Source organism: Orbicella franksi, chromosome 15 (assembly GCF_964199315.1).
Source record: "Orbicella franksi chromosome 15, jaOrbFran1.1, whole genome shotgun sequence".
NCBI lineage: Eukaryota > Metazoa > Cnidaria > Anthozoa > Scleractinia > Merulinidae > Orbicella > Orbicella franksi.
In genome coordinates this window covers 20,666,944-20,679,598 of record NC_138159.1, presented here as the reverse complement: position 1 = coordinate 20,679,598, position 12,655 = coordinate 20,666,944, and the positions used below count along the sequence as shown (strand labels likewise).

The following is a 12,655-nucleotide window of genomic DNA, read 5'->3' as shown; positions in this document are numbered from 1 at the left end:
CTAAAAAAATTAAACACCTGATGATTTCAAACTATTTCCGTTTTTGAGACAAGTCTATACTTTTGCAAGATGAGAGTTTGGAATACGATATCTCGCACTGGAATAAAACGAAACAAACCATTTGTATTTCAAGGAAATATAGCTGTTTATAGGAACAACATCGATAGTGTGAACGATAACGCAACCCGAGAAAAAACAACATTTTAGGAGTTACGTCAAGATTTTTAGAGTCATTTTTAGGGTCGTAAAGAGTTGCCTTTAAATCGAATAAAACCTTAAAATGATCGTGTTCTAGGATAAAAAACACTTAAGAGGCAAGAACAAATCAAAACGAAATGAGGATCGTTAAGGATGGCAAAGATTAACGAGGACTGCAAATGACGAACTTGAAAAACTAGGCTAGTTTTTTCAAGGCGCGCAAATCGTGACGTAGCTCCTTTAAAGCAAGCCATGTCCGTAAGTTTTCGTACATAAGCTTTCTCATTAACTGTAACGCTAACTGTAACGCTCACATCTGACACGAAAATGTAGCCGAGAATTAGCTACTGATACGAACAACAATTTTAAAAACGAGAATGGGAGGTTCACGCAAGCTTCGAGCCAACTAACGTTCAAATATAACTACATATGCCTATTCATTACAATTTAATTTCGTCGTAAATTAAGCGGTTATGTGGCTTTTTAAAAGACCTCTTGTCATTCTCTGTAATTAACATGTCATTGCGTCAAATTCAGGATTCTTATTTTTATTTAACATATTTTAGTCTTCCACTTTTATCTTTTATTTATTATTATCTTATAAACGATTTGATTTTTTGGGGGATTTTTTTCTTTAAAACTTTGTTTTTTTTTTTTTTTTCTGTGATCCAATCCGTGATCCGATCCGTGATCCGGTCCGTGATCCCGTCCGTGATCCGGTCCGTGATCCGGTCCGTGATCCGATCCGTGATCCGGTCCTGTCCGATCCAAGTTTTCTCGACGCCGCTTTGGGCAGTGACATTGCCATTCTTGGCCAAAGAGATCAAATTTTCGATTGAGCCATACGAATATTTGTAATGTTTTTCCATATTAACCTCAGCTTTAGGGTAAAAATTCATGATCGTTCTCACGGAAATATATAAAACTGAAAGGGAAATGAAAATGGAGGGTCCTCGTTTATCCGCTGGTAGGTATGATGGCGGTCACCCCAAAACGCAGACTATGCAGACTGCAGACTGCAGACCGCAGACCGTGCAAGCAGATTGTGCAGACTGAGTACTTTGTTCTTCTTATTCTTGTTTTTGCATTTACTTTTGACTCGAATATTTTTTGGTTCTGTTCAATCATATGTTGGAGTGTTTGTTATCCACAGGCCGTGCAGACTCGGTGGTATGTGTCTGTTGATGTGTTATAGACTTTGCAAGGGAAACTCCCTTTAGTCCTAAATATGCTTAAGTAAAGCTATTTTAAAATGTAGAAATAAACTTCACTTGTAATGTAATGTCACACGTAACATGTGCATTTTCTACTCTTGGTGTACAAAGTGTAATTCCAAATGGCTGTTGGAGTGTGACTGCGATCACGCCAAAAAAGCCTAGCGCATGGAAAGATCGATCACAGAAAACCGAATAACATTTGAAATTCTCAGCGCAGTACGGTTGCCGTGATGAGTTGATGCGATGGTTAATTTATCTGTCCTTAGGGCAGTTCTGATTTTATGGCGATTTAGACTATGAGTGGTCCCTCTTTCGCTTAGTCCATCGTGCGTGACGCATCACCTCAAGGAAAAAATTTCATGCGAGCATTTTTTTCCTCGAGGTTTACTTACAGTCATGTTCAACTAAGCGAAAGAGGAAACCAAATACTCCTAGTCTAATGGCGATTCTGTGCCTTGTGAAGCAAGAGCGATTTGTGGGACGAGGTCGCTTAGAGTCACCGTCCTTGCTTTGTTTTATGAACCAGTTAAGAGGAGAACGAAGACTAAGAAAATCAAAAAAAAAAAAAACACACACAACAACAAATTGGACAAAATAAATAAAACCACAAACTCGTCGAAAATTGACGCAATTTGCGCCCAGAATGTATGGAAGTTTATTTTTATGCTTGATTTTAGTATATTTAGGACCAGTAAAATGAATTTCCCATAGAAAGTCTATTAAACGCGTGAATCAACAGTCAGACGTTGAGTTTGTGCCGCCTGTGGATAAATAACAAACATTACGACATATTGAACACTATTTTGTCACTAGAAGCGAAAAAAGGGAGTCAAATGGTAGAAAAAGAGTACTCAGTCTGCACGGTCTGCAGTCTGCAGTATGCATGGTCTACGTTTTGGGGTGACCGGTATGATGGTGGGTTCGTATGGTTAAAACTCCCCTTCCTACCCGACAAAAAATTCGCAGTTTCATCGTGGGCACGTGCGTGCCTCGAAACGTGCGCTTGGACGCGACGCGCGCGGTTTACGTGTACTAAGCTAAAAAGAACTCTGGGACAGGAATTGTCTGAAAGGAAAATGGCAGTCATTGATCCGGGCGTTTTATCCCAAAGAGGGTAAGTTGCTTCATTTAGACCGTGAATCTCTTGTTTCTATCACCTGCAGCAAAGCTGAAGCGCTTCAGTTTTCACACTATCCGAAACTGGCCGCTATTAGAGAAACGGGAAAGAAAGGAAAAACGTAGACCTACCACAAGTCGACCTCGTGAATTTCAGGGTAGAATATGTTAGGCCGTGAAGCGGCCGTTTTTAAGGTCGCAAAGCGGCCGAGCGAGCGGCGAAGTCGCGAGAGGTCTACCTATCTCGCTTGAAGGGTTTTCATTTGCGTTTCGCGCCAAAAATCAGGAGTGGCGTGACTCGCAACTGGTGCCTCAGATTACATTTAACAAATAGATTCCATGTTGCAGTGCGTCTGTTCTGTGATAGATCACAGATGACGTCAAAATGTGGTAAGAACAACAAAGTGGCACACGAGGCAATAGCCGAGTGTGTCACTGATGTTCTTACCACATTTTGACGTCTTCTGTGATCTATTACTGAACAGACGCACGGCAACATGGAATCTATTTGTTTTATATAATAAAGAAACAACAGAAAAACTTCTTTATTTTAAAATCTTACATAACTCGAAAGCCGGCCTTTACCCACTTTGGCGAAAACGAAAAAAAGGCATTTGATGACGTAATCTATTGTCTATACAAAATGAAGTAATCTCATTGATTGTTATGTGTAGCAAAGAATTGTGATTGGTCCAGAAAAATCACGCCACTGTCAAACTTTAGTCGAAAATCGCTTCTCGTGAATTGAAAACTTACAGCGCAAGCAGAATTGAACTGCGAAATCTACAAATCGTTAAGAAAATGCTGTAAAGTCAAGTTCGTTTTTATCATCAGAGGGGCAGTGTTAGCCGAAAAGCTTGGATGTTGTCTTGAATATTACAGGAGTTGAAAAAATACGCTAGGAAAACTTGCAGCTGCGGTCAACACTGGAGGCCATTCGATTCGAGTTTTGGATGAAAGGAGCGTTAGTGACGGTGGAAATTTGTGTCTTCTGTGGTTGGTGATTCTCAAATCAGTTTGATATAGTGTCGGAGACACCTTATAGCTGGAATACAGTTGGCCGTGAGCTGTAGTGAGCTCTGCTTTTCTCGCTACTCTGCCCTGAAACGGACTGGAACATTCGCGTCGGAAAACAAGGTTAAACTTAAGCTTAGGCGTTTATTTCAACTGTGTCAACAATCATTTTGAGACTAAGAAAAGTTGAACTTTTAAATAAATTAATCTCATAAACATTTTGCTCATTGGTTTTGTTGAATTCGGGACAAAGCAATAGTTTCTTACCTTAAAGTAATTTCAAGATCAATTTGTGTTTGGCTCAGTCTCGCTCGACTGCCGACTGAGACTGCTCGAGTATTTTTTCTGAGTCATTTTCTAGAAAAGAAACGGCTTCTTTCTTCTTCCAGACTCTCATGCCTGTTCAATGCCTCGCGATCGACGAGGCTTTTTGTACCTTATCATTCCCCAGTCATGTAAAATACTATCTAAATTCTCAAAACTTTCCGCCATTTTAAACACAGAGGGAAAAACTTTGAAATGATGACGTCAATCGTGGGTCTGTCCTCTAATAGATCATAGGCGAGAACTAATCAAAATGCGAGAATAATTAACAATTATTCCATGAAACCGCGTTGGATATGAAGTGATAAATAACCAACGAGCGCGTAGCGCGAGTTGGTTATGATCACTTCATATCCAACAAGGTCGAATGGAATAATTGTTTTAGTATATTCTTAATCGGGTTTTTGCCGCCGATTTTTATTTCAACAATTTTACAGAGCGGAAAATTTTTAAACTTGGCGCACTGTTTTCCATATAAGGTAAAACTCCGACTAATGGCTCATAGTCGGAGTTTTTGAGCCAATCAGAGAGCTAGAAATGCAATAGTCGGAGCTGAGAATATACTAACATGGGTTATTTTGGAAATCGTTGAATTGAATGGCGGGAAGTATCGGTTGCACTCCGACCAAAACAATCGAACGTGTGTGCCTCAGGCGTCGAAAGAGCAAATTTGTTTACTCTGTACTAAAGTGATTACGAACAAAGATTTTAAACGAAAATTGACGATATCGGGTCACCAAAAAAGACCAAAGCTTGTTTGAGTCTCGAATTGATCGCCGGACAGGAGATATCGAGTGGCGAAGGTTCACTTCTGACAAACATTTTGTGCCGAAATTGCGCAGACAAAAACGAAGCCGCAAACCACTACTGAATTCCATTACTGCAGTTAAAGTTAAATAAACTCGACCTAGTTTAAAATTAGAGATAAATGAAATAAAACAGCACTCACTATTTAGCTATACAATGACTTTCGTCGACGAAGACGCATTTTAAATTGCTTTTCAATCGACGAAAAATGTGGCGATAGTTGTTTAGAATCGCCTCCGGACTTCCAAATACCAGTTTAACTTTAAGATCTAAAATATCCTGTATCTGTTGTTCAGAACAATCGTCTCCTACATAGGAAGCTGGAATTCCACGGAAATTTAGGTTAGAGACCTGATCTTTCATCAGGGAAATTAGCGGAACCACCACCAGGACGATGGAGTTGCTATTCGCTTGATCTCCATTCAAACAATCAAACGAATATGGAGCTATAAAGTCAAACTTTTTCCCAGCTCCGCTTGGCGCAGGAACAAACACATCTATCTCTTCCAGACAGACATGCTTACACTGTTTTCTTCTGGTAATCACGCAATACATGTTATCCCGTGGCCTTTGATATGGTTGGCGAAATGGTGCAAAATTCACAAAGTTTATATTCATTCACATTTAATGTTGTTATTATTATTCACGAATATATTTATTCACATTCAACAACTAAATTTATATTCAAGAAATATATTAATTCACATTTAACGACGTATTTCGTATTTACGAATATCTTTACTCACATTTACGGGATGTATTCATTCACATTCAACGGTTTATATTCATTCACATTCACGATCGAAATATTGGTTCAACACGGTGCAATATTCATTCAACATTTTCTGCGCACCGCCTTCACGCATCATTAGGTCCCAGCTCCTGCTCTATAATTTCTGAACGAAGGAAGGCCTATTTTTTGAAGGGGAGAAGGGGTAGAACAAAGACCCCAAACATACACAACTGAACATAAACGTTACATGGGCTAGAGGAGATAACAGACTGCTCGATGATTTCGGATGAGCAAGTAGATAATCTCGTACAACGTTTTATGAGTGATCATCGGACTTTGTTCGGGTATTCTTGTAGGAGATCGAAAGTTCCTGCCTATGCAGCATTTGCGTTTGGGGTCTTTGGTCTTTGTTCTACCTCTTCATATAAGACCATATAATAAGCCTTCCTTCGTCCGCCATATTGCAAACTCCAAAGTTGCAAGCCATGTCCACCATTTTAACCACAACATGAACTTTGAAAACGTCAAGGTCGTTGAATTGGTTCCGAAGCTAATTACCACGAGCGACTTTTCCTCGAAGCCTGGTACTCTACTTTGGACCAGAACGCTGGAAGCGATCATATCGTACTTCCAGAAGCTTAAAAGGTATCGCGCGCAAGCTTCGCGTCACGTTACTTTAAATAGCGCATGATAACGAATTTCGTTTTCATATCATTGATGAAGGCTTAAGGTGGCCAAACACAGTTTTCGCGCGCTCTTTTGCTGATGTAATTCAGCGCGGGCACAAGGATTGGAAAAAACAAATATGCCGTTAATAGAGCGATCCAGCGTTCATTTTATTTACTCAACACCCGCACTATCTGTGCTATTTTTCTCTATATTTGAACGCAGTGTATTGATGGCTTTAGTCTTTTATTACAAAGATGTATTAAAAAAGGTAACGATGCACGGAACTCCGCAATTCTCAACTTTTTCTTTGTTACCGAAAGAACCCAGTTGAATGCAGCGCATGCGCAGTTGCTCCAAAAATTGAGACCGATTGCTTTTGCAGAAACTTGCCGATTTCTAACGATCCAGTGGTTAGAATTTCAAGAAATTTAGCAGAAAAATAGTTCAGAAACTACGTGAATGATGTATCACAAAAAATCTAAATTTTGACATAGGGAATTTTTAATAATACAGAACAGGCAGTGAAAACGATTTACGGGGAATTACGAAAATCGTCTATGTCAAAATTTTATTAGAACAGTGTTGACAGAAGGGATTTAATGTCAATTCGTGGTGGGCAAATGATGAAAAAAATCTAACGACTGGATTTTTTTTAAATAAACAAAAACCATTTTTTAAGCCTTGTTTTTAACCAGCCCCGTTGCCATAGCAACAGCACACACCTTAGCCAAAATGCGAGAATAAACCCTTCTGTGGTTAATCTTGACTCTTGCAAAAACGGGCGCCAAAGCAGAAATAGTTTAAAAGTAATGGTGAATTAGGCATAGGTACTTGAAAACTGTGTTCGGCCACCTTAAGCAGTAGAAGTTATTTCATACCAACATAAGTCAGTGGCAAACCTTTTTCCATAGACCTTATGACATCTCCTGACTACACTTTTTCCATTTTTAAACACAAAATTCTCTTCTTGAGTCTCAACCCCACTTCTTTGTGTTGTTTGCCCAAGAATAAGTCTGAGCCTGGCCACGCAAGTTATTTAAGGATTGCGAATCTGCAGTTCTTTAGAAAGAAGCAGTCGTAAAGCGAAGCAGGTTTTATATGATAGAGTATTTTTGAAGGTAGGGATGGTGCGAAGGTGAGAGCGCTCGCCTTCCATCAATGTGGTCTGGGCTGAATCCCGGACCTAACATTACAAGTATGTTGAGATTGCGATTGGTTTCGTCCTTGCGCCGAGGGTTTGAAGGAAAGTATGATAACGGCAATAGTGCAGCGCTTGGTAACAGACAATGAGGAGCTTCAGGGTTACTGTGCCAATGCGATATTCAAGGTAAAATAACGTTTTTAAACTAGTTGATTGGTTTAATTGGTAAGTTTATTTTTTAATTGGCTCTCGTTAAATTAAAATCACTCCTAGCATACACAAGGATTAAGACAACGGACCAATCAAAAGTCCCATAAAAAAGCGTGTAATCCGCATCCCGAGCCAAGTGCGGGAAAACACTTAATTCGCCAAAAGCGGGGAAAGCTCGAATATGCCATTTGGATTTAAAAGTAAGCGTCACTTGTCTATGGATACAACTGTTTACAACATGTGGTTGAGTGGGAACTAAAATTTAAACGCAACACGAAACAAAAAAACGAACAGTCGTGCGTGCTGTCAGAAACGATTGGGGCCCGAAAAAAGAGCAAATTAGCAGAAATATCTGCTTATTAGAGGCTACCAAGTGCAGTGCTTGTTTATAGTATCTCCGTTAACGGAGGTACGACTTTAATACGAACCGTACCGTCGCTTAAAGACCTCTGAGTGCTTTTTACCAATTACTTGGCAGTGTGCCGTGAACGAACAGACAAGAAAGGCTGTATATGACTTCGGGGCCCTAGGCACACTCGTCTCACTTCTTTCCCGCCAAGATAACAAGAAGCTGTTGGCGGCTGTGACCGGTGCTATGTGGAAATGTGCAATCAGCGAATACAATGTTAGAAGGCGAGTGTGCATGCACTTCAGTGGTTTAGACTGTGATAAACATGGTCGAAGGAAGTTATTGAAGGCTCACGTCAAGAAAGTATATTTTAAGTAATGAAAGAAACAGAAACCAGATAGCACGTACGTGTTGTATCGGACTCACAGCCATCTCCAGTACCTATGTGTAAAGCATTTGTTTATTTTTCTTTTAATTGTTATTTGCTTTTTGTTGATTTTTTTTGCCAGACTAATGGAGGTCAAGGCTTTGGAGACCCTTATCTGGCTTCTCCAGGGAGACGAGGGCGGAGACGAACTTCCTGAGCAAGTTAGTATTGAAAGGACTTCCGGATGAATGCGATTTGGACCCGTTATATTTGATTTGTTTGTTATAACAAAAAGCGATTTCGAAAAAAATTTAAGTAAAATTAGCGAACGCAAAGCAACGACTTCGTGTCATCATTGTCAAATGAATAAATCAAAAATAACTCAAGGCATATTTATAGAAATTACGATGTGAGTAAATAAATAATTAGCAAAGGTGACATAAAGAAATAAATGTAAAACGTTTCGCGGATTCATTCGCGCGAAGTATTCAGTTGAATTGGATGCGTGCAGTCAGTGTATATGGAAATGGCTGCTGTTGTTCACACAACTTTATCCGTTATAAAACGTGGTTGAACTTTCCTTGATGCATTAATTTATTTTGCCAACACTGTTGGGTACCCAAAAACAGACTTGGATGTGACCATGGAAGGAAACTAAACGATCCCTGATTTTAATTCTCTGATTTTGATGTTCAACCAAGGTTCAACTCCATGTTGTTGGAGCCATTGAAGAAATTGCCAAAGATCCTAAAGTTCCATTGGAAGTATTACGGTGCAAAGGCTGTAAGACACTTGTGGACATCTTAAACATTCCAAATGAAGAGCTCACTGGAACAGCGGCAAGAGCCATTGCAGCATGCGCTGTGAATAGTAACTGTCGTGCGTAAGTAGTTGAAAAGTTGATGGAAAGTTGTAAGTAGTTGGAAAGTTGATGGAACGTTTTATAATAAAATAGGGGAGAGGAATGGGTTTATGCAAACAGTTATCGTGTGTGAGGAGCATTTTAACTGTCTAGGGTACTCCTGGCGCATGGCAAAGTCACTGTTTTAATCCAAGCCCTGGACTGACGCCTTACAATTGCAGTTATTGCTTTATTTATGGTTTCCAGAGTTTTCAACAGGCTTGAAGGACTAAGACTACTATGGTCGCTTATGAAGTCAAGAAACAACAGGGCAAGTCGAAGTTTTGCTAATAGTTCAGCCTGTCAGTCAAAACAAAATGTGCAATTTACAGTCAAGGCTGAGTGTACAACTGATGTGAATAACACGACGTATTTTTCTAATTTACAGGTAGTTGCTGGGGCAACCTGGGCCGTTTACAGACTAATGCAAGACACACCGGTATGAAATAACTTCTATGTTACCTAACTGTTGTGTTCTTTGGGTACTCTAGGTGAATAATTTAATTATAATTTCTGAGGTGGACATAAATTTAACTACTTTGTTGTAGATGACCTTTACTTAAGGTCATTCCACTGAAATTATTGAACTTGCACAGAGATTTTTGTATAACTTTGCCTATTGATTGTTTATATTGTAGGAACTTAAATTTTGAGATAAAAATGAGGGGTCCCCATGTTCGTTTAGGAGCAACAGCACCTTTTTTATACCCAATAAATCCTTATAATAGCACGATTGCTTGTTAAATTCACGTTTCCGACGATTGTTTTTTGCTCTACACTGAGAATTGGTCCACATTTATTTTACACAGAGAAATTTATTACTCAGTTAAAAAAAAAAAAAACCAGAAAAAAATTATAGGTCACCATACTCGTTTGGGAGAAAATGACGATTTACCTCTATGGCTAGGTCCAGCCGTAAAGAAAAATGCGCCATTTTTTAATGCGCGCGCGCTAATCACGCGTGAAATTATGCACAGTAGGGATGCGCAATGCAATACTGGGGAATGACCTTAAGGACGTGTAGAAGAGCGGCCGTGGCTTACAGTCACTTAGACTACGAGTAGTCCCCCTTTCGCCTAGTCCGTCGCGCGTAACGCGACTTCCCGCAAGAAAAAAAATGGCCGCGGGAGATCCTGAGAGCGAGAAGCGTGCGAGAGGCCATTTTTTCCTCGCGGTTTATTTACGGTCTCGCTCGACGGACCAAGCGAAAAAAGAACTACTCGTAGTCCTACAATTACTTTACTACAAAAGATTGCTGTTCGAGTTGAATGCGCAGTATGATATCATCAAGATCTCGAAAAACATACATTAACACTTTTTTGTCACACAATGCTATTAATTTACCTTACAAGAGGTTTTGCTTGTAGGAAGCCTGGGAAACCGCCCGATCCTTTGTAGGGGGCCTGGATCTGACTGTTCGCTTGCTCAAATCTGATGATTTGGAAGTAAGTACACTTGTATGCCGCTTGATATTTTATACATTATTGTTGATATCAAAACATCAATACGCATATTTAATTCCAGGATGAAATCACACCAGGAACATTAAGGCAAGAGTTTTATTGACCATCCTGACTGTCCTTATTCCTAAAATGAAATACTTTCATTATTTGTTTATTTATTATTATTTACACACACAAACAAAAAAGCTAACCTAACGCCCTCTTCACTAACACACGTTTACAAATATTTCAGGTCCTGACCAGCGCTTGCGCAGTGATATCAATAGTGGCGTGTGATCCAGAGAATTTAGGAGTGATCACAGATTACGAGGTTGTTCGTCACTTGGCGCACCTCACACATAAGGTAAGAACATCAGCTGCGTCAGTTACATTGCATCGCAGCAACAGTACGTTGGCGAGGCGCTTGTCAATCAGGCCTACTGGTGACAATAACAGGAATTATAGATCAGAAATGGGCTGAAATTTTATCTTATAGCCGAGCTCTCATTAGCTTTACAGCTTCACAGACCCGTTATACTGCGGCTGGTAAATCTACTTCTATTAACTTCAAGTTTTGTTTTGTCTTTTAGTAGTTTTTAGGGAAAAAAGAGAAGAAAAACAGCAGCATTAAAAATTCTTACAAACTTCTTAATAAGAAGCAAAAGAAAGCAAATACATAACATAATCGAGCAAATGATAATTCACTATCACTCTCAAACACACACACAATTCAAGGCGCGACTACAGCAGAATAATACAATATTAAGGGGTTACGATTACCGAAGACAAAATAATAAAGTTACGGTATGACTAATTAGAAAAAAACCATTAAAAAAGCATGAATAAGCTTTAAGTTGGGAAGTATCTTGTCTCTTTTCCTAGCGATGTCAGTGGAGCTTAAATATATATATATATGCGTCCTGCTGTGGCAATAAAACCACGAAAAGAAGGCAATCAACTCATACACTTCCTAGAAGAATTATAATATTTGCCTAGAAACAAGATGTGATTGATCAAGATATAATTCTCGTCAAATTTTCCAAAAATCAGATCTGTTTCGGTCAAAGTTCCAACATAGATATTCTTGTCTCGTACCCAGGACAAGACGTGTTTCCAAACCTCGGCAGATCTCGTGCAGAAGAAAAGTAAATGCCCGATGGACTCATCTTCATCATGACAGAAAGCGAAGTTTGATGAATCAACTCTACCAAGACGATATAATTTTTCATTTGTGAACACGATACGATTTAAAATTTTGTATCAACTTCAAGTTGATAAATGGCGAAGTGTTCCACTTTCCCGCCGATGCAGTCAGTATTTTTTTCAGGAATTAACAGCTTTCTATTTCCATGTTCAGACTGATATAGTTCTAAGGCGTCATCTTGCTGAAGCCATCGCCATGTGCAGTAAATGGGGCAACAACGCCAAAAGATTCTCTGAGGAAGGCGCAGTGAAGCCCATGGTAGAGTACCTGGCGTCACATGACATTATAGTACAGCGGTCTGCAATGCGGGCTCTTGAGCAGCTTGGGAAAAACCCTGACAGTTGTATCACAATGCACCGCAGCGGAGTTGTCAAGGTAATGCTTCCAAGCTCGAGATATCAACTCTCCTTACCAATCGCCATACGTATCTTTTAATGTAGTTGTGAGAATTTGTTGTTATATCGTGTATACTGATATTATAGTGGACTGATTCAACAATCAACCAATAAACAAATCAATCAATCAATCGATAATCAACCACGCAGTCAATCGACTGATGATCAGTTTATCAGCCCCTTATCTATTTTACCTTTTCAGCTGTTGCTGGAGATGGTTGGCTCAGAAGATGCTGGCTTACAAGAGGCTGCCGCAGGGTGTCTGTTGAACATGAGACAACTGGCAATGGCGAACGAACGCGCGAAATACGAGAAGGAATCCAACACTAACTTAGAAAATGAGTCTGATTGAGATTCTGTATAAAGAGCCCAATATCCCACGATATTTAAATCACACTGAGCACGAAGTTCGAGCTCAATAATTATTGTCTTCAATGTAGTTGTGGTTTTATTAAAAACGAGTCGTAATTATTTCAAAAAAAAGGCTTCAGGGTTTTTATTGTAACCGTCATTAGAGGCCGCTTAACACAGCTTATCATCTTTCGACTGTATTCAACGACTGTTTAAT

General features: G+C 39.5%; 3 protein-coding genes across 3 annotated transcripts in view; 2 read left to right on the top strand and 1 right to left on the bottom strand.

The window, feature by feature from the left end:
• The first annotated feature begins 2,509 nt into the window (after positions 1-2,509).
• Positions 2,510-12,655, top strand: part of LOC145470804 (uncharacterized) — a 36,783-nt gene continuing 26,637 nt past the window's right edge. Inside the window, exon 1 of the mRNA XM_081454653.1 lies at positions 2,510-2,529. The gene's annotated coding sequence lies outside the window, so the exon portion shown is untranslated. The remainder of the gene's footprint in view (positions 2,530-12,655) is intronic.
• Positions 4,818-5,231, bottom strand: LOC145469297 (ATP-dependent DNA helicase RecQ-like). The gene has a single exon (XM_081452978.1). It carries the CDS (start codon positions 5,229-5,231, stop codon positions 4,818-4,820), a length of 414 nt encoding a protein of 137 aa, XP_081309104.1.
• LOC145469296 (outer dynein arm-docking complex subunit 2-like) lies at positions 7,328-12,548 on the top strand. Its single transcript, XM_081452977.1, has 10 exons — positions 7,328-7,405; positions 7,908-8,152; positions 8,288-8,366; positions 8,847-9,028; positions 9,254-9,317; positions 9,435-9,485; positions 10,414-10,491; positions 10,742-10,852; positions 11,846-12,067; positions 12,290-12,548. Exons 1-10 carry the CDS (start codon positions 7,328-7,330, stop codon positions 12,437-12,439), a joined length of 1,260 nt encoding a protein of 419 aa, XP_081309103.1. The 3' UTR covers positions 12,440-12,548.

Bases quoted from the DNA above. Each gene is read 5' to 3' on its own strand.
- LOC145469297 (XM_081452978.1), bottom strand. From the start codon at position 5,231: ATGTATTGCGTGATTACCAGAAGAAAACAGTGTAAGCATGTCTGTCTG.
- LOC145469296 (XM_081452977.1), top strand. From the start codon at position 7,328: ATGATAACGGCAATAGTGCAGCGCTTGGTAACAGACAATGAGGAGCTT. The intron at 9,029-9,253 runs GTAAGTAGTTGA...TATGGTTTCCAG, and splicing joins GTGAATAGTAACTGTCGTGC to AGTTTTCAACAGGCTTGAAG. The intron at 9,318-9,434 runs GCAAGTCGAAGT...TCTAATTTACAG, and splicing joins TGAAGTCAAGAAACAACAGG to GTAGTTGCTGGGGCAACCTG.